We start from the raw sequence: 26,494 nt of genomic DNA on the forward strand, positions 1-26,494 counted from the left end.
GTCTCCCTAACGCTATACATGAAGAGAGTATAGAGGACTCACCCCACCCCACCCGAGTGCGCGGGCCAGGTCGTTGCCGGTGCCGAGGGGCAGCACGCCCACGGCCGGGCGCGACCCGATGCGGTCCAGCACGCTCAGCACCCAGCCCACTGTGCCGTCACCGCCGCACGCCAGCACGCGGAGGTTCGGCACCTTCCGGAACAGCTCCAGCCTGTGACATGCATATACATACAAATACATATGCATATTCAATAGGTGAATAGTTGGAACTGCGTAAGCATTCAATCTCAACTTTTCGAGTAGGTAGGTACTAAGTATATGGATGCAGTTGGTCGTCATCGACCAGTATTCATACGTTTAATACGTCGCGTGTGTTGAATGTAATGTGCCTGTCTATCTGTGTCTGTGGTGTCCGGAAGTAATAAATGTTTCTTTCTTTTCTTTCTCTCTTTAAAATAGTATAGAAATTGTTTATTACGAATGGACGCCACAACACAAAAAACAAGCAAAAGTAATATTCGTCGAAATGGTAATAAGGTTTTCTCACAATCTGCCTTGGAATCATCTGGTTTCAAAATCGTTAATTTAAAATAGGTCTCTCATTAAATGAGGGATCTAATATCAGTTATAATGACATTTTAGATTTAAATTAATGAATTTCCCCAAAACTTTCTATCGCGCTAACATCTGGCTCTATCTCAGCTATATTACAGAAACGTCTGTTTACTTGCGTCAATTTATTACGTTGTGAATTTAAGTAGTTTTCTTCTGATATAAAATACAAAGTCAGTTCGTACATATTGTTTGTTCCAGCGATTGACATCATAAATTACATTGTTATCAACATCTCCCAAACTATTTGACTTACAGATCTTGTTTATTTATAAGTACCAAACTGACCCCCCAAGTAAGAAACAGAGATTGATGATATTTTGTTCATAAGGAGGCAAATCTCGTCAACGTAGAAATCCGTTGATAAATGGCGAAAGAGCTTTAGTGTCTGTTAGAAACGAGGCGAGGCAACTGTCTCCCAATTCCCATTAGGCCGGCAATTCTCGGGATCGTTTCGCTAAACGGAAAAATGTGGCAGTGGTGCAGTTGGTAGGCCGCGAACTAAACGACAGAGAACAGCGGAGCGGCGACGGCAGCGATTCAATATGAGGCCACTGGATGCTGGGTCGCTCAACGCGGGGAGCGTTCAAATGCATAGATCATTGAAGTGTTATTGATGACTGCCACTGGCGTCCAGTTAAAGGCATAAAATGACATAACTCGCGCGCTCGTGTGGCTCGCTGCCACCGCTCCGCTGTCCGCTATCATCTAGTTCGCGGCCGTACAGTCCGTAGATTTTAATCGTTTAGTCGGTTGACTTTGACGGGCGCGGCGGCGACGGCAACCGCAGGCTACGCCGCCGCCCGGGCCGGGTTCGTATCGCCCGGAGGATCACAGCTGCCATTTGCTCTTTTCAAATACTTTTCAGCGAAGTCAAGTCGCCAACAAAAATACAAAATGAGTAGGTAGGTAACTGTTAGGACTAGCTGACCCGCCCGACAGACGGTGTCATGGTTTAAACAAAACAATGTCGTTATAATTTTAAGGTTTTCGTTGCAAGTTCATAGAAAAATCGAAAAAACCGAATTTCCCAATATTCCGATCTTTTCCAATGGCATTTTCTGTATAAGCCTCATTCGAATTAGAGTAAACGTTATAAAAATAGACAAATCTGTCCTACTATTCATTTCATTTTATAATATTACTTATTAACAATAATTCATAATATACTTAACAATAACTTTTAGGTATGTATGTGTAAGTTCTGTAAGAGGAAAAGATCTTCCGGGCGATACGACTGCAGGTAATTATCCAACTTGAATTATTTCAGATTGCTGTTTAAATAAAGTACTTACATACTATACTCATGATGACTTTAAAACCCACTGAAATATCTGTGCACCCAGAGCAAGATTGATCCCACCGGAAAGCGGTGCAGTATCTACTGTCGCAACGATCTCACGATTACATTTGCTGGAAGATCTGATACTAACTAGATATTCTTTTTTAAGCCCCGCTCCAATTGGTTCTATTACAGGGAAATGGAATTTGCACAGATACCTCAATTCCCCCGGGGTTGTTTTATTACTGGGCTCAGCCGTCAAGTAGCACACCGCCCGCGGCCGGCGCTCCGCAGACTCGTTACTACCTTGCACATTGCTCATGTAGCAAATTTTCTCAAAATACGCTTACCTCCAGTAACAGCAAGATAACATACAAACAACAACAGCACCAAACAACAATTAAGCTTTTCAGCATTCCCTGAGAGGGCTTCTTAACAAAGCAATGACCGGAAATATAGCTAATTAAAAACATACTGTGTACGAACCGAATGAAAATGGAAACATCAATTTTTAACGCTATTTTAAAGACATTTTGTGGCGTAAGTACATAAAAAATATTGGTGTAAAATTTTATCGCTTTCATTTTATGGCGCTCCATCGGGTGTTTATGTAATAAAAAACATGGTGTTTGTTCTCACCCCGGGCCTGGTCCACCTTGAGTGAGATCGAAGACCTGCCGTGGGTTGAGCAGCCACTGGAACTTCTGCAGCAACTTGGCTCCCTGGTTGCCTCCACTCTTCGGGTTGATGAACACGAGGACCGGCCGCACATTCGCAGTTGGAATTGGTTTTATCACAAACGTCTTGTGTTCGTTTTTTGAGTCTTTTCCTTTTTTCTTTGAAGCATTTTTCTTTTTTGGAGATTTCCTTAAGGAGGATTTGAAGCTGCCTTTTCGTGGTAATTTGACAATCCAGGACGGTGGGACTATTATATTGGACTGTGAACCTGGGGGCATAAATATTTTGAATTTATATTTGCATATGAACCTAGAATATTTATGACGTTCAATAACGCGGCGCGTGTGCGCCAACAAAACTCGCGTTTTTTTCTTTAGATCGTCTCTACGCCCTTAAATTGCGTGGGAAAATGCTTATCAGTAGCAGTAAATCTGTTGAAGTTGGTCCTTTCCACTGTTTGATATTGTCTTGTATTGTATTACAAAAAAGGTGAAATATTTGTGTTAAAGTGTCGTACCTAAAGCGCATTCCTCTCCTATCCGCTGCAGGTTGAAGCAGCTCTCTTTGTTGTGATAGGCATCCTTGCACCAGGAGCAACTCAGCGCCACGATCTCCTTCGAGCTGAACGACAACTTGGCTTGCAAAGACTGTTGACACATGTGAACGAAAAACATCAATAAGACACGGAATTTAATCGGTTTTGATTATGTCGTCTATTAGTTCAGAGTCTGTTAGTTACGAATTCCTTCATTTTGATCATTGCAATAATCCATTGAGTTAATGAAAGTAGCAGTAATTAATTTCCGATGGTGATTCATCTTAGTTATAATAGTGTATTTGTTAGCGCAAATGGTAAATCTATTAACATTGTGGATTAGAACCTAGTTAAAAATAACCTATAAGACAACACCACCACCTGGCTTGAAGGCAGGTTATACGCACACGGTCGGATAATTCATAGTTATCTCCTATTTCAGGCTTCTCTACTCTATGGCCACTCGGGAAGCACCAGCCACAGCATCTTCGCCGCAGCGACTGACAAAAAAACAACCATGCAACACATACAATACATGCACAAAATAAAGCAAACTGAAAACAAACATGAGGTTAAAATAACACAGATAATTATACGAAAACACAAAAAATGATAGCAACCCGTAAATAATGATTGAATAATGAACATAAACAATAAGGAAAACATTATACTGCACGTTGCTAATAAAAGAGATTCCGGAGAAAATGGCACACTGGAGCTTTTAAACTGGAGCGTCTTTAAGTAGCTTCTAACATCGCAAATTTTCTAGTATGTGCTCATTTGTGAAATTTTAAATAAGTACAAAGTTGAGGAAAATAACAAAGTAAACTTACACGCCAATATTAAACGTTTTAGGTAGCTAGTCTTGCAAATGTGAATATTACATAGGGGAGAGTCGAGAGAGCAACAGTGTGAAGTGTAACCTAGAAACCTCGTTTATTGCGACTTAAAATCGTGCAAGCGTTAGGCGATATGCTAACACATCATTAAAAATGAAGTTTTAATTTCGCGTTGGGGTGGTGGCGTTCGTGTCGGTTGTCGTTTGTCGTGACGGGACTCGTGTCACGTGTCGCATGCGAGCCAAATGCAAATCATTTCAAGTCAAGTTGACAGCGCGGTGCGGCAGGCGCGGTGCGACGACGGGGGCGGTCGCCGGTCGCCAGTCGCCGCGACTCGCGACCGCGAGGCGACCCCGCTCGCACCGCATGACTCATTCATGATACCATCTGGCAGACAGATTGCACGCTTGCCGGGAGTCTTAGTAATGATTTACATTTTCATTTCCATGACTTTACCGTCTTTACGTGTCGGAACGTATTCACTAACTAGAAGCAACGGGCGACCGAACGTAAGCTGGTTTATGAGGGGGTTGAGTACCTACTTCGACGGGAGTTGTTTTAGATTTTTTACATGAGTTAGCATATTTTAACAGTCCAGGTCACGAGTGTGTACTGAAAAGTTCAAAGTTCGGAGGAAAGTTTGGAGAGTTAATTTAATGGAGCCTAGGGGAGAACTAGGGGTACCAACTACTTAGTTAATCTTGAGTTTAGTTTTAATTGCGTGGCTGCCGCAATATTTGACACGAGAGGCAGCCGCACAAAATATGCAACGTCGGCCACAACTAAAACAGCATGTTCACGATAACACTATTCATGTTTGTAAAGTTCTGTGGTTTCCCTGCTTTTAATGTTTTTGCATATAGTACATATTGTTTTTTTGGAAAGTTTGAGACTCGTTTTCCAATTTTAACTAAATAAAATATAAATACTTTGCGAAAAGACATCATGCCTTTGTACCTGTAAAGTTTTGAACCAAACTCAATTTTTATTTATTACCCGAGGCATCCTGCGGGGAATTTTACGCATGCAAACATTGCTGGGAAAACTTTACTCATTAACAGATAGCGATCTGGGTGTGTACGATCGATTTGTTCTGTCAATTATTAAAGACTCAATTAAGTGCCCGAGGACTTTTCATTTAATGGCTTTGTCTGTCCACGAGGCAAGTTTGGAATTGTGTTGCCGTAGAGCCGCCGCTGGGCCAGCAGAAGTCGCCCACCCGCCGCCGCCAACGGGTTAAATACTAATGAGCAATTCTATTCTACCTACGCTACGTGGAATTGAGTTCATTTCAATCGTTTTATCTTCCAGATTCACAGTGATTATTTTTATTGCAATGAATGCTTTTTTTCTGCATTATTAAACTGCGTAGGTATATCTAGGTACGTAAGTTAATATAAATTGCAGTCTTATTTTATTATATTACTTCCATTTTCATTAAATTTACAAAGTCTTATATCACGGTTAGTGAACTCTGTTTTAATATATTGGGGAATGTTCTGCACCAAAATCGCAACATGCCTTTGTGTAAAAAATAAAGTAGACAATAGACAATCCAGTCGTTATATCCCACACATAAAATATGGATACAACAATGCATTGTTTGTCGACTATTGCCCAGTACGCGGCGATTTAATTGCACCCCATAGGGCAAAGCTGTAACCACTTTAATTAAAATTTCCCACTGTGACACAACTGAAGCCCACCGTTATGATATACGTAGAAGCTCTCTGTAAACACACAGTCTAACCTACCGGCGCGATGAATACAAATATTTTGTTAGTGGCACACAATTTATTAACAGATATGAAGAGTACGTATGCACGCGTGGTAATGAAACGAGCTCGTGCACGGCAAACTGACGCTGTACAAATATGTTACAAACACAAAACTTAAAGCATCTAGCCAGTCGGAATTGGGCTGTATTTTCGAACGCAAACGATACGTGCGTACAGGTAGGAACACTTTTCTATGTCTCCCAACTCTTACTCAGTGTACACATCTGCTTACTCTAGTAGTACTTGGCAGGTAGGGATTGCACTTGCGTGTTCGTACGTACACGCACGATGCGAATTTCGACCAGCTATAAGACACACCTTGCCGCAAGCTTTGCACTTCCCCTTCTCAGAGCGCCGATGGACCCAGTGATGGTGCGTGATAGTCTGTTCGCGGTACTGTCTTACGCCCACGTCGCGGAACGTGGGCTTGCACGTGAACTGCACGCGATCCATCAGAATGTCTATACACGCTGTGTGCGCGACGATCTTGCACGCAGAACATTTCATACGAGACCCGTGTTTCTGAAACAAATATTTTCGTTTAATTTATTCTGGAGCCGTAAAGATCTACCGCACATATACATGATAAATTACATACAGGGTGTTAGTGACATCGTAACGAAAACTTTGAGAGATGATACAAGCCATGATTCTGAGTTGAAAATAATTAAAAAAAAACACTAAAATATTCATGAATTTTCCGACAGGAAAATCCACTTGATATCACCTCAGAATCATGATCTGAATCATCCCCCTCAGTATTTGTTGCGATGTAATGCGATGTAACACCATGTAAGTATGCAGAAAGCGTATTGAAAGCATTTTCGGTTTCGGTTTTGATTTGATCTATTTCGATGCAATTATTGACTCCATATTGTGGAAGATATTTATCATTTATTTTGTCTAGGTACTTGCAATATTACTACGAAGTTGTAAGTCTCCTCCTATTGATTAGGGGAGGCATATATAGAGCAGTGGGGCTTATATTATACCCTGTTTTATATTTTTTTACAGCTTTCAATTTTGAATGATCGCCCATACAAAATAATGGTTCATTATACATCATTAAAATATAACATGATAAAGTTCCCGGTAATGATAGACGTATTAACGACAGATCGATACTCCCCAACGATTCTATCAGGTAGTTCATAAATCAAAACGCAATTTGTTCCGACCCGCTTTTATATACTTATGGACATTTATTTTGTAAGCACAAATATACTGTCTACTAATATAAATATAATGTTGTCCGTAAATAAATATACTTAGCTAGATTTCAATAAAGTGTATCGTGGCGTTTTTGACCTCGACCGAGACATTTGTGTAAACATATAAATTCACCGAGCCAAATATGACAGCTGACATGATAAGGGTTCAACATTTGTAGAAGAATCTCTAACAAAATGTAGATGGTTGAATAAATTGAGTGTAAACACGTCATAAGATAATCCAGTGAAGTATGTTCGACGGTAGTTGTATTCCACATTATACTGTTACTGACGTAAAAACTTTTTTATAAAAAGGGGCAGTTAAAGTAAAACGGTTGTATTTTATTAGCGAAGTCGAAACTTCAAGAGCCCCCCACATTTAGTACGTCGAAACGCCGTAAAGTAAACACTGGTAAACTCAAGTTTACGGAACAATAACCGAAGACGCTGGGAACATTGTAAAGACAATCTCAAACTTGTTGCGATTAGCTAATGATCGCGACTATGAACCCGCCGACAGGCTTTTGTACTGTCAACAGTGGCAATGACAGTCCATCGTGGTGGTAATGACGCCTCGACCATTAATCTTACATTCAACTACAGCCAGCGGCCCCCGCCCCGAGCCCCCACCCCGCGTCCGCCCCGCTCGCCGCACAATGCCCGGGAAACTCGCTAATGGCGGACAAGGAAATTACAATTTCTTGCCCTGTTGCTCGACCACCTTACAAATCATAGCGAGTAACTATATTCGGAACACCCTCAACATTATATTACCGTGCATAATAAACCCGCGTTAAAAAGAACAACAAAAATGGGGTGAAAACGAACGAGACTCGAGAATTTGTAAGTAATACCCTACGAATAAAAATACAATTCATTAACACACAAGGGCCCGTTTTTTAACCCTTTGTTTCCGTGCAAATGACGTTGTTTTATTTAAAAAGAAGATATTACCTAGCCTTGTTGGACTTTAAAAAAAGAACTAGTAAGTACTTTAATGTGGCCTATTTATTTACGTTGGTCTAATATACAGAGCGATGTTATCTTGGAAAATAACTGCGCATAATAAATGAACAACCCTTACTTAGTTATATCACTATGTTAATTTCTATTATAGGAATTTAATACAAAACCTCGTTATACGAATTTTTGTGTTTCTCAACTCATTAAGCTGTTTGCAATCAACTCAAATTTAAAATATTTTGAAAGGAAAATCAAGATTAGTAGGTATCTGAAAAAAGAAAAAATATATTTCTTCTAAACGACTTGAAGGTGCAGATTGTATTGGATGGATATTGGATTGTATGGAAAATTAAATCTGGTTAGTCTTCTTTGATTGATTTGTAAAATACAGTTCCGTTTTTAGCTGTAAATATTCCGGCCTTCAAAGTTAGCTTTACGAGTAAGTAGGAGCCTTTTAGGAGGCACAAGTAATTTAAGAGTTGACGTTTCAGAAGAGCATTAAACAAAATAACGTATTTGACGTACTGCAACGTAAACAGTACGAAAGCTCGATATAAACAGAAGTTAACGAGAGGTTTAATATCATTAAAATTAACATTGTTAAAAGATTAAAACTCCCTCGCTTCGTTTGCAACATATTACGCTGCCGTGCAAAATTATACACGCGAGTTAGGTAACTATATGAGCTCATATTGGCCATAATTAAATATACGATGTAGTTAACTCACTTTTTAGTAGAATTAAGGACTTTCCAGGCCATGTTCCTCAAAAAGATATATAGATTGTATATACACACACAGACTATCTCTATGCTTGTATCTCTATATGACGTGCCTGATCTGGAAAGAATATAAGTCTTCCTTAGACGATTACATCCCGCTTATAATGACTACGCGTCTAACATTATTAATACTTTAGGAATAAGTTGATCCGTGCTTCAGAAAGCACGTTAAGCCGTTGGTCACGGTTACTACTTACTGATGTATGCAATTGGTCGTTACATGAGTCATGTCAGGGGCCTTTGACCTTTGGCACAATTGTAACCCGGACACCAGGGTTGATAAGGTTGGTTATCCACCTCTCAACCCACACAAGAGAAAAAGGAATGAGTTATTCATAATTTATGGGTTAGGTCTATAAAGTTATTTTGCAAAAGGTACATTACGCGACGGAAGGTTATAAGCATCATAGTCTGCCGCCAGAGAGAAGAGGTACCAGATACTTATATATGAACTGGTATTAATATCCAAGGCAAGTCACCCACAGCCACAAGTACCAGGTCATTTGTCAAAATCTGTCCGATAGTTTGTGAGCTGAACTAGAATGTAGTTACCAATCTTGTCTGCAAACTTTGACTTCTATCACCTATGTAGGTCTCCTACTATATAAATAGCAATCAATGTTGTAATACACATTATATTAAGTTAAGTAGTGTGTAAGGATAACACACATGATTTTACCTATTTTACGGATGGGTATATGTAGCACCTGCTCAATAACCCTCTAAGTCAATGGTTCCTAACCCTTTCAATGTCACTACCCCTGTGAACAAGTATGAAAAATGAGTTTACCCCTAATTTAAAATAATTAAAACCACACAAATTCAAAAGAATATATGTTGATTATGTAAGTGAGAAAATGCACGTTTAGGTAACTAGTAAAGTAATATATAAATCTCGGAGTTAACTAGTGTGAAGGTTGAAATTTGAAATTGCTTTGCATTCGCTATTATTTTGTTTATTGCTATTTTAATACTATTTCGTGCCATCCCGTGTTACCCCCTTAGAATCTCCGTTTTACCCCTGAGGGGGTAATTACCCTCAGGTTAGGAACCACTGCTCTAAGTCATACTGAAAAAGGAAGTGTCGCAAACCTAATCAAATAGAACATTAGCCGTAACGAGGGTTCAGCGTAATACAATTTTTCTCCTAAACGGTGTATTTCTAGCATGCCCTTTTGGATATTAGCGGAAAATTTCCTATCCCACCTTTTTAGGTGATTCACGGTGCAATAAGCCCGTAGAAAATTGTCTGTGTTTGCGATTTCTCTTCTCCCACTTGGGCCTCATTACGTTCATTTCCACCTGTTGCTTGCAATTTTCTCTGGCTTCCTCATTTATGTGTCAGATGAAATATATTTTATCAAGTCTTACACAAACCTCCATACACCACCTAATAAGATAACTTGTTTATTGGTCTAGTTTATATTGATCTTTATGACTCTTCTGACATAAAACAAGGAAGGATACCACTAGTAACAAGTTCGTTAGTCTTTTTACCAGGAAAATAAGTTCATAAAAAAGATACCGTTACTGATTCTTGTGGTCCCATTAGCTTGATAAAAGCGCTGATGGTATTGGGCTTACGACCCGGATTATCGAGTACGAAACCCAGTTGGGACATAATTAGAAAAATCACTTTGTGATCTTTTGTTTGTTTATGACATTGAAAGAAAGAAAGAAAGAAACGTTTATTATAAAGGGACACCACATTAACAAATACAAAACAAATATATAATTTAAAACACGGATATAACATTGCAGGCTGATCACTCGATTATCCGAAAGTAAGATGATCCTTCGCTGGTGCTTTGGAGTGTACTTTAAGTCGATCCTGCTTCTAATTATGTAAGTAAGTACGTATTCATTATATAAGCTATGTTGCCAACTGGGTTGATGAGGTCGGTCATTGAGGTCAACGACCGACCTCAAGAGTTGTCAGGTGACAACCCACATGAGGGAAGAAGAAGCCTGATTAGTTAACACGTCATGAAACTGTTGAAACAAAAAGTTGTGACCGAATTTAAGCTTTATTGGCGAGTCGTGTAATCCGACCCCTGCCAGACGTTCCAGGGCTCCACATGAAACTATTTGATGCGCCAAGTCGCAAAAGGTTCTAAGTCCACTTAGGGACTTTTTAATCTGACTTACATATAGAGCGTGTATAAATCAAGATATTCTATTTACCGTTCTATTCACTAAGTCCGAATAACAAAAGGTATACATTGTATTAACATTATTATAAATATTAATGTTTGTCCTTGAAAATACCTTTGGATAGTAAATATGTTTGTCCATAGTATTGTTGATTAAGGGCGAGTGACTATTTGAAAAAGCAAGTCTCGCTTTGTTTGATCTAGATATAAGTACTTATTATGAAACTCCATCGATCCTACTGAGAAATAACTTTACCTCACTACTCGTATCTTTATTGAGATTTCGTGTAGAAAAACATCCGCACCTGTGACAACTTAGGACCTGATATACCCTAATATTTTTGGCCGAGCAAAGTGATACATCAAACAGGTTTATTCGCAGTTTAAGGTCACATTAGAAATAAAATATTTGCTATTAAGGCAAATAATGGCCCGGCAACGCGGCGTGCTACGAGCTACGAATGGCTACGATCGTAGCGCCCTCGTAGCCACTAAGCCGCCACACATGGCAGCCGTACAAATGAAAGGGGTGACTACGCGTTGATTTATTGTTGTATGTACCTATACATTTAGCTACTTATTTAATTTTGAAGCCGTAACTTAATTATTTCATTTATTGATTTGTATTATGTTGCTCCAGATTTCATTGGTATTTCCTTTCGTGCAGTTTACCCATTCGTCTGTAAATAATTTCATTTAGACATTCTTTATTCAAACCAGCTGCCTGCTTCAATTGAAATATTGAATACCACTGCAGTTCCAAGTTAAAGTCAATTACTTGGATAATATCTTATTTTCTATCTACCGTCTGTAATTCAACTACGCAAGGTAATGCTACTTTAGTTTTCAAAGGAAACGATTCTGCTGGAAACGGAACCATGAAAAAGAAAAGGTAATTTTATCTTCGAAATAACATAATATGAAATGAAAAGAAGTAACTTACTTCAATTAATTCGAAAATAAAATTATTTTTCACTACAATCAACCGGTTTCAAAAGATTTATCAAAAACTGGTCAGATATGTACGCACATGAAAGGAAAAATATGTTGCGATAAATAATATTTATTTTAGGTAAGTAACATTATAATGAAATCCACCAGTAATGGACTATTAATTGGGTAGTTTCCTAGGTCAAAGAACAATTATGAAATTCTTATTACTAAATAAAGATAGATCTAAAAGTGACAAATAACGGTCTCTATTTTCTATTTGACTTAATTATGAGTTTTAATAAAAGAAAATGTAATAATAACTGCGACATTTTGACACATTTTTCTATGACGTCATAGGTTGTCATACAAATTCCATAGTAATTTCGTGTAGAAATTTAGTAAAAAGTAACTGATTTGACTAGTTGGAAACTACCCTATTGGCACAAAAGCATAGAGTACAAAATAACACTATATATATAGAAAGGACACTCTGCTCTGCACCAATGCGAGCTTGGATTACCTCACCCTCCGTTGCTAGTCTATTTAAGCCTAGCAACTAGCTTACCAGTAAAGGTAACGGAGCAAGCTCAGACTGTCTATCTCGTGTAAAAAGCAGCCTTGAAATATTATAAGCTTATGACCGGTTAACTAATAACAGATAAAGAGTCTCGTATACTAATCGACACAGATGGCTAATCAATAATCACTCAAACTCAACTATCATTCCGTTTGAGTGAAGTGCGTATACAAATCTCGCGGTTAACCATGAAATGCCACATAACTTGCCAGATCCTCTGCAAGCGACAAACCCTCACATCTGTAGATTATTTTTTTATAAGTACACAGATTTATAGGAGGTCATGCGCCACAAACTAGTTTCATCCTAGATTCATGATCCTTTGTAACCCCGGAGGTTAAACTAATACAGAGAGTGTTTTTTTTTTTCAAGTTCGTAGCCATAAAAAATATACGGTCGAATTGAGAACCTCCTCCTTTTTTGAAGTCGGTAAAAATGGATGTCATAATAATCATCCGTCTAAACCAAACAACCATAGACCATTATATAGAGGAGATGGGTTGATTGCCTGTCACCATAGGGTTCGTCATATTTGAATTAAAACTTCTACCAAAAGTGGCTGTAAGTTGTCTTCTGTTCATTTATGGCTCTTTATTCCATTAAGGATTACGAGGGTGAGTATAATACCTATATATTATGTATGAATGTTAAACCAAATTAATTCCGCGTATTTCCGTGGATTACGGAAATACAACGGAATGACTTCCGTTTTTCCTGTGGATCTCGTGTGACGCGACTACCGGATATTCCGCGCACAAAGCGTGGTGATTATGGCAGATCCTTTTACAAGTGGATGTATATGTGTACTTGTCTGTAAGTAAGATATAAATTACGTAAGTATGTTTTCTTTACCAAAGCAAGAATCTTTAGTGGTAACATAAATGTACTTAATTCCTAGATAATTTATCGATAAATTACTAACTAATCGCATTTCCTAGAACAATATCAGGGTAGCCCTAAATCATTATGTATAACAGCCAGATTCTAGCGCTTGAGATTGCCACCGTAGGCTTTTAGGCTGTTAGACACGCTCGAGTCAATCCTAGCCAACTCGCTTCTCTCTGGCAGTCCAACAGCTGTACAAGGGTACGCTTTCACTGAAGCAAAGCAGTGCGCAAATCGACCAATCACCGCGAGGCAGACAGTGACAAAGCATCTTCTCACTCGTCCTCTCGCATTGTATGATTACTTGGTTTCTGCACATCTTCGTTCGTGTCCGCTACATTCCGCTTAAGTGGAAACCCACCTTAATGAAGGCTTGCCGTCAGTGTCCCGCATCGCCGTGGCAAACCGCTAAACTTCCCACCGCATATCTTGCCACATCCAACATTCACTCGATAATGGCCAAACAAAGAGAGCAACTATTTATTAATATACCACATCAAGGAATAACATTTATCAGCATTGTTTAGGAATGTGATGACTGTATATAGTTTAGTTATGTTGCTGTTATATTACCTATATCCACCATTAGGTATCTACTTCTCAAAATATGAAATTGCTTCTATGCCGAATTGGGAGCGAATAAAAATGATATTCGTATCTCCATGTTTATCTTCCTGGATATGTCGTAAAAACTATCTGGAAATCAGTCCTTTGTAACCATGATGACTAATATTATGGGGATATTTATCTTCGCCTGACTTCGTATGAGATTGCATTGTATTGTCTTTTGATTACTTGCGTACCCACCCCATTAGGTATGACGGGCGCGAGTTTATGTGTACAATACAATGCAAGCCCTCTCTTACTATTTACGCTATTCCGTAGTCTCTTGCCTTAAAAGAAGGCTACGCTATTCCCCTAGCAATTAAGTTGTCTTTCAATTTTTAAATTTTTCCTCACCTTATAATTGTCTGGAAGAAATCGCTTTAAGCGATAAGGCCGCCATTTGCCATATACTCAGTTAAGAGTCTTTTTTTAATTATTTCTTTTTTATTTTGGTGCAATAAAGTGTATTTTTATTGAATTGTATTGTTGCTCATACTTCGTACTCTCTCTCTAAAGAGCTGCGCTCTTGTCGGTGGAGTAACCGCCATTCCTCTCTTCTTCCCGCCAAAACCTTCACCTCCCGATACGACACGACCTGCACCTTCTCTTTTATTTGTTTTCATAAATGTTATCCTAGGTCTACCCCTTCCTCTCTTCCATTAAATTTTTCCTTCTATAATGTTTGTTATAAATGAATCGTGTCGTATCAGGTGGCCAATCATATTTCCTCTCCGGTTCTCTATAGTCTTCAATATGGTTCTCTTTTCTTCAACTCTTTCCAGCACTTTTTCATTTGACACCATTTCAGTCCAGCTTATACCCTCCATCCTTCGCCAACACCACATCTCAAATGCTTCCAACCTCTCTCTGTCTCTGTGTCATAGTCCACGTTTCACTTCCATAGAGTGCAATGCTCCAAATATATGATTTAATAAACCATTTCCTTATTTTTAATGATATGTTTTTGGTTTTCAAAATGTATTTTTTCCTGTTAAATGCTTATTTGGCTATTGCAATTCTGGCTATTATGTCTTGTGTGCATCTAGAGTCACTATTTACTATACTTCGTACTGTGATACCGGATTTTGGTAAATTGAATAAAATGCTTTTACTTGCGTTTTTAGTAAGTTTTTACTAGGTCTTAGTTTTATCTGGAAGACGTCTACTGCCTTCGGGCAGATTTTGCCCTTTTACTCGCGATCAACACATATCGCATTCCTTCGGATGCTCCTCAAGCCCTCGATCATAATTTGATCTTTTGAACTGAAAACTTCAGAAAATAAAATATAATCTCTAACATACCAGTGTTTCCTGTAAGTCCCCACAACGTAACACCCTGTTATAGTACTATCCAGGCCTAGCACCCCTAATAATTTATTAAGCGTGATTGCATAAGCACTTAGCTCTTATATCGATTTCTACCTTAACTTACACACAATAGTTACATAGTCTCTCTCTCATTATTTAAGAGCTGCGCTCTTTTCGGTGGAGTAATCGCCATTCCTCTCTTCTGTCCGCCAAATCCTTCACCTCCTGATACGACACGACCTGCACCTTCTCTTTTGTTTTATAAATGTTCTCCTAGGTCTACCCGTTCTTCTCTTTCCTTCAATATAATATATTATTATTATTTATTATTGATATGACTGGCCACCTGATACGACACGATTTATTATAAAGAACATCATAGAAGGACTTATATAGTAAGTATAATAAAAATAACTCAATGATTCATGACCTATATTTTTCACTAGATACGCCAATAATCATTATTAAAACGAAATAATGAACTACAGGTACCAATTACAATAGTACCTACAGGTAAATCTATTTGAATAATTAATTGAATTAGCTACGATATATTTTTTTATTAAAATGATAATATTATTATTACGATTATGTCAAATGTTAATTTATTTTGCTACGTAGGTACCTATTATTATGTATATCCCTAATATTATTTATATTAGTTCTTTTTATTTTATTTTTTATTTTTGGAAACTAACAACAATTGGATAGATTCCTAGGTCAAAGATAAATTATGAAATTCTGATTACTAAATCAGACAGATCTAAAGGTGACAAAAAAAAGTTTTCTTTTTTCCATTTAACTCATGAATTTTACTAAACATAAATGTAATAAGTGCGCCATTTTGTCACGTTTTTGTGTGACGTCACAGGTTGCTTTTTCATACAAATTCCAAACACGTTACACGTTTACATTACTAAACGTCAAAACACGAAATTACTGTACCTAGTAACTGATTTGACTAGTTGGAAACTACCCTATTTTACGAGTACACTATGCAGAACGGCGAATAAGACTGATGGAAAAAGTTCACAATTAACTGGTTTCTAACCGAACGGCTACTGCAACTAAACGCTTCTACGCTGGCTTATTAAGAGCGTTTAAATACCATAGAACCACATAGAACACGTTCAGTTGCCCGAAGGACGGAATATACGATCCCGACGACCCGAGATTATAGGCGAAAATTTATGTATGTATCTATCAAACTTAACTTCTCTGGACCGTATTAATCCCTTCATGACATTACCACCATCATATGGCAATAATAAATGCCAAGGAAAGACAGGAGGGATGGAGTATTATAACATATACCATGAAACCCTTCATCACTGATCTCTTTCGTGGGTCATTTAGTGTTAGTTACATTTGCTGTTGTTTCCATGACCTGAATGTGTAACTTGGGAAATATGTTCACATGTAAATTGCATGGTGGTCTGTTGCCTCGCGAAATAAAATTCTTTAGCTAGAGTGTACGGAAACAGGTGGTACTCATGACCATTTATCTCGCGCCTTTACTTAGCTCATATATCTGTCTAGTCTAGTAGACTAAAACATTTTACAGAATAGCAGTGAAACAAACCATAGCACATATATTTCCTGCCCGTTGCCTGGTTCATAATAACGCGTAGTTATAATGCCACTCTGTATTAGCGATAGATAAACGCATGTTGACATATCTTACTACGGTTATATAGTGCTTCAGTCATAGAATAAAGAATAATACCACGTTCAGAACGGCAACTCTCTGTTCCCCACCAGCGGCTAAGTCAGGTTTACCTCACCCACCCTCGGTCTTACTTTAGTCTTCAATCGTTTGGGCGTTAGGCATCACACACACTGATGCACGTGTAAGACCACGTCAATATGTAGTATCTGTGTAAACGAAGTGTTTTGTATGAAGTGTCCGGGGTGTGCTTTAGGAGAGGGCACGTAACTAGTTTTGACACAGTCATGTTATAATGTTACCAACCGTTAAGCTAAGTTAACCTCCGAGCGGCTTGAAATTGTGGAGAATAACAAGGTGCGACGCTCCATACGAGTAACCCCGCCGGTTGGTTGGCCTGTGCCCAGTAATGGGACATATAATAATTATATACAGGCCGTGTATGTATGTGTGTATGCTTGAGAAGGAGGTGGACACCACCGCGGTGCTCGCGTCGCTCAACAAACAAGTATGCATAGTCACCTGACATTCCGCGTCACCGACGTAGCAGCAATCGCCGGAGACGGAGGTGGGCGACCATAGGTGCTCGCCGCTGATGGCCGCGTCGCTCCAGTCGGGCGTCGAGCGCAGCACTCGTGCGCCGCCGCCGTCGCCGCTGCGTCTGCGCAACACACACAATAAATTCAACATTACATATTTATATAACGTATATCTGACTTACCGCTTTCATATTAGAGGCATAGAATAATAAAATAATCATTCAAAGGACTTAGCCGAAATACTTTCGTAAAAGCATTTGCAACGGCAAAGGACCAAAATAGCCTGCCGTAGTATTATGTCCCCTTCATTAAAATTTAAGAATCTTCAAAGCTAGATTGAAGAGGCATCAACTAGCATTTTAGACCTTAGGCGACATCATCAATTACTATCAGTTGAGATTGTGATCACACGCTAACCAATAAATAGGTAAAAAAGGTCAAAGTAGTATAAATGTTACTTTGATTTTACCGGATCTTTATTTCCACGAAGCTACTATTAAAATAATCTGGAAGTTATTGATAAACTTATCGTGTAAAATGTTTACTGTAGAGCTAAATAAATAATACTTTTAAGTCATCATCATTATTTAGCGTTATCCCGTTTTCCACGGAATCAACTTACCTAACCTGAAGAATTGACAGGTCTGGCTTTGACAGAAACGACTTCAAATTAATTGATATAAACATAACGTTTTGAACATCGACGCCACTTTGATCTTTCATTAATATTCCTTTATTAATAAAAGGAAATTTATTAATAAACTCACATACAAATCAAAAGACAATGTGGGACATCCATCGTGCTTTTCTTATTTATCTCCAACTTTTTATTCAAAATATTTCATAGCACCAGAAATCATAAAATAAATATTTGTAGGTACAAATTCTGCATACAGAGAAATATGTAATTCAATTGTATAAACTGCAAAATGTTTGCAGTTATAATAATACCTCATCATCATCATCATAAACAGCCTAATATTCCGACACAGGCCTCCCCTCAATCAACCGGCGGGGGTATGGAGCATACTCCACCACGCTGCTCCACTGCGGTTGGTGGAGGTGGAGCTGTAAAAACTTACAGCTAATAGACGGAACCAACGGCTTAACGTGCCCTCCGAACTCCTCCGAAGCACGGAATCATCTTACTTTTTCAGACAATCAGGTGATTCAAGCCTGGAAAGTGCTTACCAAACAAAGGATAACTCACAAAGTGATTTCGACAATGTCCCCATCGGGAATCGAACCCTGACCTCCAGATCGCGAGCCCAACGCTCTAACCACTAGACCACGGAGGCTGTTACAATAGTACTTACTAAAAAACAATGTTTTCTTTCGAATAGTAGGTATTATATGATTAAAGGTAAAGTAAAAAGCACATTTCACTTAAATTAAGTTCACCACATACCCGACTGTATACAAAGCAGAGCTTATTTCATTTATCATGTCATATATCATTTAGCCAAGTAATAATGTTCATTTTTCAAGTGCGACGGCGGCGATTTTAACCGAATCATTTCATTTAGATATTTCACAAGATTTCGCAAGATTTGTGATTCTCGTTTTACTGATGTCAAGTGATGGTTAGTGATGTTGACAAATGGTCGACATTGTTGACACTTCTGACTTTTCTATAATTACTCTGTCGTGAAACATAAACAAACTTTTTCATGTAAATTATTTTCTAAAATAGAAGCATCTAGCCGAAAACACACTTTTGAAATTTGAAAAGAAAATAACAAAACAATATCAAGCGAATACAAATAACTCCAACTCCAATTTCATTCCACCTGTCACGCCAAAAATAGGATAAAAATTTACAGAAACTATCTCTACAAACAAACCATCCAGCTTACTCTCTCTATTTTTCAGGAAGCAAAATGTGAGTGTTTATTCTTTTTCTCTCTATAGTATTTTGTTATATACTGTTGTATTGTCCAAAAGAGTCGTTTGAGAAATTAGATGGATTATGGATGACAGAATGAGACTGTAGCGGGGTTTATTTGATCTTTTGTTTTTCTAGTTTTTTTAGTCATCACTAATTTCGGTGTAGCATTCTCTAGAATTTTCTAGGGAAAATAGAGCAGTGGTTTCCCCTCTTGCCTTCCGCCGCGCAGTATTCTGTATGACGTGAGTGGGATGACGCCCAGAGTAGTCTATTTCAAAGCTGTACTAGGACTCCTGGGCTCCGCCTCTGAATAGTACTAACAATTACTGCTGCCCTCTGTCAGGTGCCAGGTTACAGTCCCTGTGACTTGCCCCTTCCGTTCTTCATTGTCGTACCGATAGCACCCATCTTCGCCTTTGCAACCGTTGAGGTCTTACCGGTATCTCTGGGCAAGGGTCCACCCCGTTATACCCCGTAGGCCTGGATCCCTATCCAAACTGTCACCATCACACTAACGAAACCAAAACTAAAGGCTATTTTTTAGTATTTCTACCAAAATTGCAGTGCAGTGAAGAGCGTAGGTTAATTGATCGTCTAGCGTTGTTAATTGAATCTGTTTCATTACAGTTTGTCAAGTATGGATTGCGCGTCGTGCAAGCGTTCTATGGAGGGGTGCGCTTCAATAAAGTGCAGCATGTGTTCATCGCAGTACCACCTGGAGTGCGTGAACAGCAAGCAGCTTGTGAGCAACAACTGGCGCTGCTGCAAGTGTGAGCAGGCCAGAAGTATCCTGTCTTCACCCGTCGTACAAAGTGTCCGTGCATAACAATCATTCTCATGTCAAGTGTTCCATTGTAAAGTTTGTAAGCCAAATTGATTGTGATTCTTCGGCCACGACTCATTATTTCTAATTAAATAGATAAATAGAATGTTTTCTTTTTTGTGGAGCACCCAAAATATGAAGAGCCTTTATTTGGCTTGCCGCCATAGCTATTGCGTATTTTAAGACTGTGCTTAGGGTTTCACTGCTGTCGTACATAGTTTAACACCTGTCCCCATAATAATACATAGACATGGACCGTACTTCATAAGTTGATTACAATGGGTCTTTATCAAGTTCATATTTACGTAAAACTTGCTGAATCTTAATCCCGGAACATACTTTTAAATCGCATGTAAAAAATACTTCCGATTGGAAATTACTTCAAGAGAAAAATGAGTCTGACACGCTTACGTAGCCATTTTGCATTAACCCCTCGTCAGGCACCTGTATGATTTAACAGGTCAGATAGAGAATAGCCGAGTGGTTACGAGGTACGATACAGCATCCGGGTATTTTATGTGTCCAGCCGGAGAGCAATTACGGGTAATCCTGTATTCACCGTACAACAACAAAGGCCGCGCAGTTAATTCAGCGTCGTTCGCCCTTTATCAACCAATTATCAACAAGTAGATGTTAATACCCCTTTTGGCGTTTAATGATCACGTCTTGGAATACCCACTTCTAGAAATGACCACTCTTGGAATATACACTTTTAAACCTTTGTTTCTCTAAGCACTACTGCTTGGCCCTACCAGTCATACGAGATTTTTCCTTTCCCGTGACACTACTATTCTCGTTGGGCAAATTACACTCATACATATTATTTACCCGTGAACTGACTACTTCTAGAAATGTAATATCACTACACAACTTACTTGATCTAAAAAAACTCAAGGTTACAAAACATCATTTGTAAGATTCTAACAATTCTTTATACATACATAGCTGTATTATAGCGTTTCGGCGCACGCGTCCAAGATTTGTAATCGACGGTTTTTTTTTATAAAGCATTTGTCCTAGGTGTTTAATGTTTCACTGTTCCGTGACCGTATTGTATTATCCGTGGAGCCATAAAATAGGATTATCCATTGTTTGCAGCGACGTGTATTTACGTGAAAAATGCAAAAAAATAACGCTCTTCTTTTGAATAAAATTTAATTTTAACCGCGTTGTGGAAATTTCTAAAGTAAAGAGGAGACGGGGAATTATATTGCAGGTTGTTGTTTAGCGTCTTTTAAAACTTGGTTTATAATAGAGTAGGTATGGTGCAGAGTAAGTAGTTGTTGTTTTACATAGCTTCATTTAAATCTGCGTCGGTAGCTATTATTTCAATTATCTCGGTGACCGCGCACCGCTCTATTCCATTATCTCCGGGGCGAGTGTCGGTAAACAGGAAATAATGACAGTTTTACTTTACGCAACAGGTGACTTTTAAACTGCCTGGTATTATTATTCATGACATGACATTATACGGCAATCATTTATATTTATCCATACAACATCTGTAGGTACGATTGTTAGTTTCGCTACCACAATAAAAATACAAAAAATATATTATCTGGATTTGTATATCTTCAAATTAAGTAAATAAGTAATATTACAGTACCTCGGTAACTACTCCCCGTCGAAACTAATACAAAGGGAATAAATAATGTGAAAAGTAATGCTTATTTTTTTCTTTATAGCCTATCTGTTATCTATCCACCTCCAAAGGGTTGAAGACAGAAAAAAGACAATATTTTAGACTTATATAAAATTTACTGCTAAAATTATCGCTGTAAGGCTGATTTATAGTGGCGTAACCTCTGTCCTTTATTTTAATAACGTGGGTTAAAGCTGAAGCGGCGGTGTTTAAACATCTTGACGTTGCATTTACAAAGAGGCTCTAGAGAATCTTAGAGAATGTTGAACTAACAGGGTCCGTGGCAGTGCGTACCTCCCACTCACCCCGGGGGTCTACCAACCCCATACTAATTCTAAGATTATCCCCTCATTTGTCAGCAACTGCGGGTAAGCAACGCTCAAAGCAAAGGTAAATAGGTTAAGGGTTCGTTCGTTTTCTTTGTTCCGGGTTCTTTACAAAAAAAACGAGCAACTGGGGAGAAGCTATAACGAAGCTCACCCCTCTTCCAAAACTTTTTCACGAATATTTTTGACGTTTTAATTTAAAAACCGCGATGGAGAAATTTCGTTTAGGTACTTTTTTACTAAATTCGACTAGAACTACCTGCTTTTACTTCAAACAAACCAACATTAACTTAGGTACGTGCGTTCGTAGTTCCTTTGGCTTAGCCGTAGTTACAAGTCAAGTAGGGTTAAATGTTATTGTCCTGTGATAGGTACATAATTATGAACCCCTAAAATATCATCGTCTATATTGCGTCGTCTGTATTTTATAAGTCACTGGCTGGCTTCTCAAATGGGGTGCGCCGGTTCGATCTTCGGTACCGGACTTGCATCAATGTTTCACTAAAACAGTTCGCCCGACTATTATAGACGGATATACGGATCACCTTATAGTTCTAACAGAAAGCTCGGTGAGGCGTGGGTACTCAGTTCATCTGACGGTGGATGTAGACTACCCCAAAGCCGTAAGCCGTATCGTATGTTATGTTGCACAGGATGCGGTTAGGTGATGTAACTACGACACGCCAGTTGCTTCCTTTCATGCTCATTATTGTATTACTATTGTCTTCAGCTATCATCACCCAAGTACCCAATTATTTAAGACAAAATATAATACTGTGATAATATTGAATACACACACATATGTATATTTATATTATTATGAATGTAATAAAACCTGAAAACATGCGTAACTTCATACAGTGTGCTAAATTCATAACGCCCCCCTCAGATTCGCCGTAGTCGGATGATGACGATTCAACATTTCAATTTAAATAAATTACCCTAACGTACTTTTAACGTACTTCATACAAATGATACACGATTAATAAATAATTAGAGCGCTCCAGTAATGCGTGCATTCCGTCTCTCGAATTTTCCAAAAATAATAAAACGTAAATCAAGCGAAAAACATAAATTATGTTTGGGACCTGTTGCGCTCTCTCCCAGTTTCCGCATAAATGACGTAGTTTGCATTATTTCCTTGTTGTTATTATCTTTTGATGTGTATTTTAATAAGGCAATCATTATTCAGGCTTAGCTCTTCCAAAAGGAGGGCAAGGTCAACGAGATCACAGAAGATTAAGAATAAAAACATTATGTGCTTGCCACGTTCGCTATGCGGTCGGTGGCTGTCCTCGCGCATTAATGATAAGGGTTCTTGTATACTTAACGTCCACAGGCGATTTGTGACGATTTTCAGAAATTCCTGTAAATATAAAGAACTTGTTGCTTCGTCGGAAATATGTCCGTAAAAAGAGTTTTTGCTTTTGCATACGATAGCCCATGTATATCGCCCGGATAAAGTGGAGCTCGAAAGCTCTCATTCGGTAAAAAGTTGGGGTTGCCTCTCATAGCAATGAACTTTTTGGAATTTAAGTACTTAAGAAGGTGTTCAAGTTTTGAGAAAACATCTTTTATATTTACATGAAAACAAACTTACTCGAAACTGTGAAGCACAACAAGGTCTGATAGCTCTGGACCAAATAGGTGGAATATAAAATTTCAACCGTCGTGTGTATTTCTGTAAAATCTGGACTCGAATACTTTGCTCACTTCATTTTTGTCAAGTGGCAAGTGCTGGTGAACAGAGTGCCGGATTTTGTTACAGAATATTGTGACACAATATTTTTTGGGATAAAAAGAATCCGTAACTCACTTGAGACAGTTTTATGTCGCATTTTGAGACATCGATGTTTTTAAGGAGTTATTTTGTCTAGTTTTCTTTCTTCATAGGTACTAAATTTGTACGGCAGTATCGAATAGTGTGGGTTAGACGTTGAATGTTAATGGCACACGTAAAATTCCCGTGACAGGTAATAAACCTTAAAAGTGTTTAGTTTAGCCGTAAACTTTATAGTTTCTTCGGGAAGTACCCTACATTTATTAACTCTTGGATCGAAACTCGGAGACAACACACGGTGGGAAAAGTTAAGTAAGTACTTAACAAGTATTTAGAGAACTATAATTTGCACTGGGACAGCTGGAAGCAGACTATGTTTCTAAAACTTTATAATTTTGGAGTTTTGAAGACTGGATTTGATATTTTTTCCTTAAAATAAACAAAGTTATGTATAGTACAGTGTCAATATTTATTGGTCACTTCAAATAAGCAAATAAAAGATTTATTTTTCCCGTTGAAACTCAAATATCGCTGTATTACATGGATGTATTTGTCTACGTGGAAATGCAATAAAGTATTGAGTATTCACTATTGATTCAATATTAACGTTTTATCGAGAAATGCAAAATATAAATCACGCGTATTTCTCGTTAGGTAGGCAGAGACCACGTTTTACTTTGAACGTATCTCTGACTACTCCAATTGAGAATATAGTCGTGAGCTATGCGTTACCACACTCCGGATACTTCATACAAAGAACCGCGTTTCACACAGACACTACACATTAATATTACCGTTCACGCGCATCTGGTGTGTGACGTCTGACACCATACGATTCAAGTCTAAACTATGTTCGAAGGGGGGTGAGGTAAACTTAGCTAAGACGCTGGAGGGGAGCGGAGAGTTGCCGTTTTAAAAGTAGTATTATTTCAAATTAAATAGCTTTAATTTGAAATGCGTCCGATATCTCCATTTAGTTAATTAGCACCCGATGGGAAATCGAATGCGTTAAGTGGTTATGATATAATTAGCGGTAGTTTTGTGTCATTGCAAAAACCAAGTATGTATACCTAATAACGTGCGCAGACGTGGTCGGAACCCGTCGAACAGGTTACTGATAAATGCAAGATGCAGTACTTTAGGTCCCTTCTATGTGTCTTATTTAACAAACACACACAAACAAGAGGTGGAAAAAAACACTGGGGCGTTGCCGTTACATCACTGTAATTTAAGTAAGTCCGTCGTATGGTGGCAAAGTAAATAGTGTATTTTTTTTTGTCTGAAGTCTAAATATACACAACGCGTGTGTCTCCTCCCAGTGTGTAGTGGCATAAAGTACAATTTCGACTTTTATGAATTTACGAAGCTGAATTAGTAAAATATCGATGTTGGTACCTTTATAGGCACAGACTACGAATAAAAGTATTCATTAAATTGCGCGCATTTGTGTGTATATGGTCGTTTATAGTACTAAAGCTACGTCACTGCTTGTTAACATCGTGAACAAGTCAAACGAGTGACGCGGGGCGACTTCTGCAAGGCTACGGTCAATCCCAAGCGTAGGGCACGTGGCTCTTGCAATATAAACCTATGGTTGTTAACATACAACACATTTTATCAAATCCTGTTAGATTGCAAATATTGCAATTATAATAAAACCTGTAAGTACTGATTACAACACAAAAAATATCATCTGTGTGCTTTCCAACATGTGTGAGCGCAATAATGCAATAGGTATAGTGCATACAACGATCAATCATATAGCGTGAAAGATGAGGTGTCAGCAAAAGACGAGAAGTATAATAGATGACGAAAAGTGCTGCATCAAGTAAGAATGTGGCATAATCCTCGGGAGACTGGCACAAATTAGACGGTAAATCTCGCAGCAACAAAGTGTACTGACTCCTAGAGAAATTAATTTACATAAAAGAGACTTAATTTGTGAACTTTCTACAACTCACCAGCTCACCAGTATATTTCTTTTTAATTACGAAAGCCATATAAAAGTGCAAAAGTGCAGTCTTGTCTGTCTTTTGTCTGTCAAGGCTAACGAGGTCTGCAGTGAAATAAAAGGACCTGTTGTAATTTAGGTGACCTTATTTAAAATGAACTGTATTTCGAATAGAATGTAATGGCTAAGTTGATAAAGCTGTGACAAATATGCAGCTTAATTTGCAAGTCTAAAACAAACATGAGAGAACAAATGGCATAAATATGAATTCCCGAAATAAAGTGAGAACTTTGCTGCCGGCCAGTGGCGAACGGAGCCAAAATTGGCCCGATGCAAATGTGGCATTTGAAAACCTTGGAAATCTCCTAAAATGGCAAGAGTCACAATGCAAAAGTTTTTGTATCAACCGAGGGGATTTACAGACAAGCTTGGATTACCAACAGACATTTTACTTTATAAAATGGAAGGAAGTAAAACTTTTAAACGGTGATTAAGAAAATGAGATCAACGTCAAGGTTTAAGACCTTATACGAGTATAACTTGCCATTCTGCAATAAGTAGACAAGGTTGATAAAGTTTCATTATTTTTAAGTAATTTACTGATTAGTTGGTCACAGTTGGCTCGACCGTTATAGATGGCGATACGGCGCACGGCTCACCACCTATCACGTTTGTCTAACAGAACACTCGGTGAGGTGTGGGTACTTAGTTCATCTTGCGATGGATGTACCTCTGACT

At 38.4% G+C, this 26,494-nt stretch overlaps 1 protein-coding gene across 1 annotated transcript in view; it reads right to left on the reverse strand.

The window, feature by feature from the left end:
* The window catches only part of LOC126366447 (eye-specific diacylglycerol kinase), a 120,328-nt gene that overhangs the window by 23,004 nt on the left and 70,830 nt on the right, over nucleotides 1-26,494 (reverse strand). The window contains exons 5-10 of the mRNA XM_050009555.1: nucleotides 17,330-17,468; nucleotides 6,043-6,246; nucleotides 3,515-3,607; nucleotides 3,090-3,219; nucleotides 2,534-2,840; nucleotides 43-211 (exon numbers count right to left, since the gene is read on the reverse strand). Coding sequence (XP_049865512.1) covers nucleotides 43-211; nucleotides 2,534-2,840; nucleotides 3,090-3,219; nucleotides 3,515-3,607; nucleotides 6,043-6,246; nucleotides 17,330-17,468 — 1,042 coding nt within the window. The remainder of the gene's footprint in view (nucleotides 1-42; nucleotides 212-2,533; nucleotides 2,841-3,089; nucleotides 3,220-3,514; nucleotides 3,608-6,042; nucleotides 6,247-17,329; nucleotides 17,469-26,494) is intronic.

The sequence above is a fragment of the Pectinophora gossypiella genome, chromosome 4 (genome assembly GCF_024362695.1).
Source record: "Pectinophora gossypiella chromosome 4, ilPecGoss1.1, whole genome shotgun sequence".
In the NCBI taxonomy this organism is placed as follows: domain Eukaryota; kingdom Metazoa; phylum Arthropoda; class Insecta; order Lepidoptera; family Gelechiidae; genus Pectinophora; species Pectinophora gossypiella.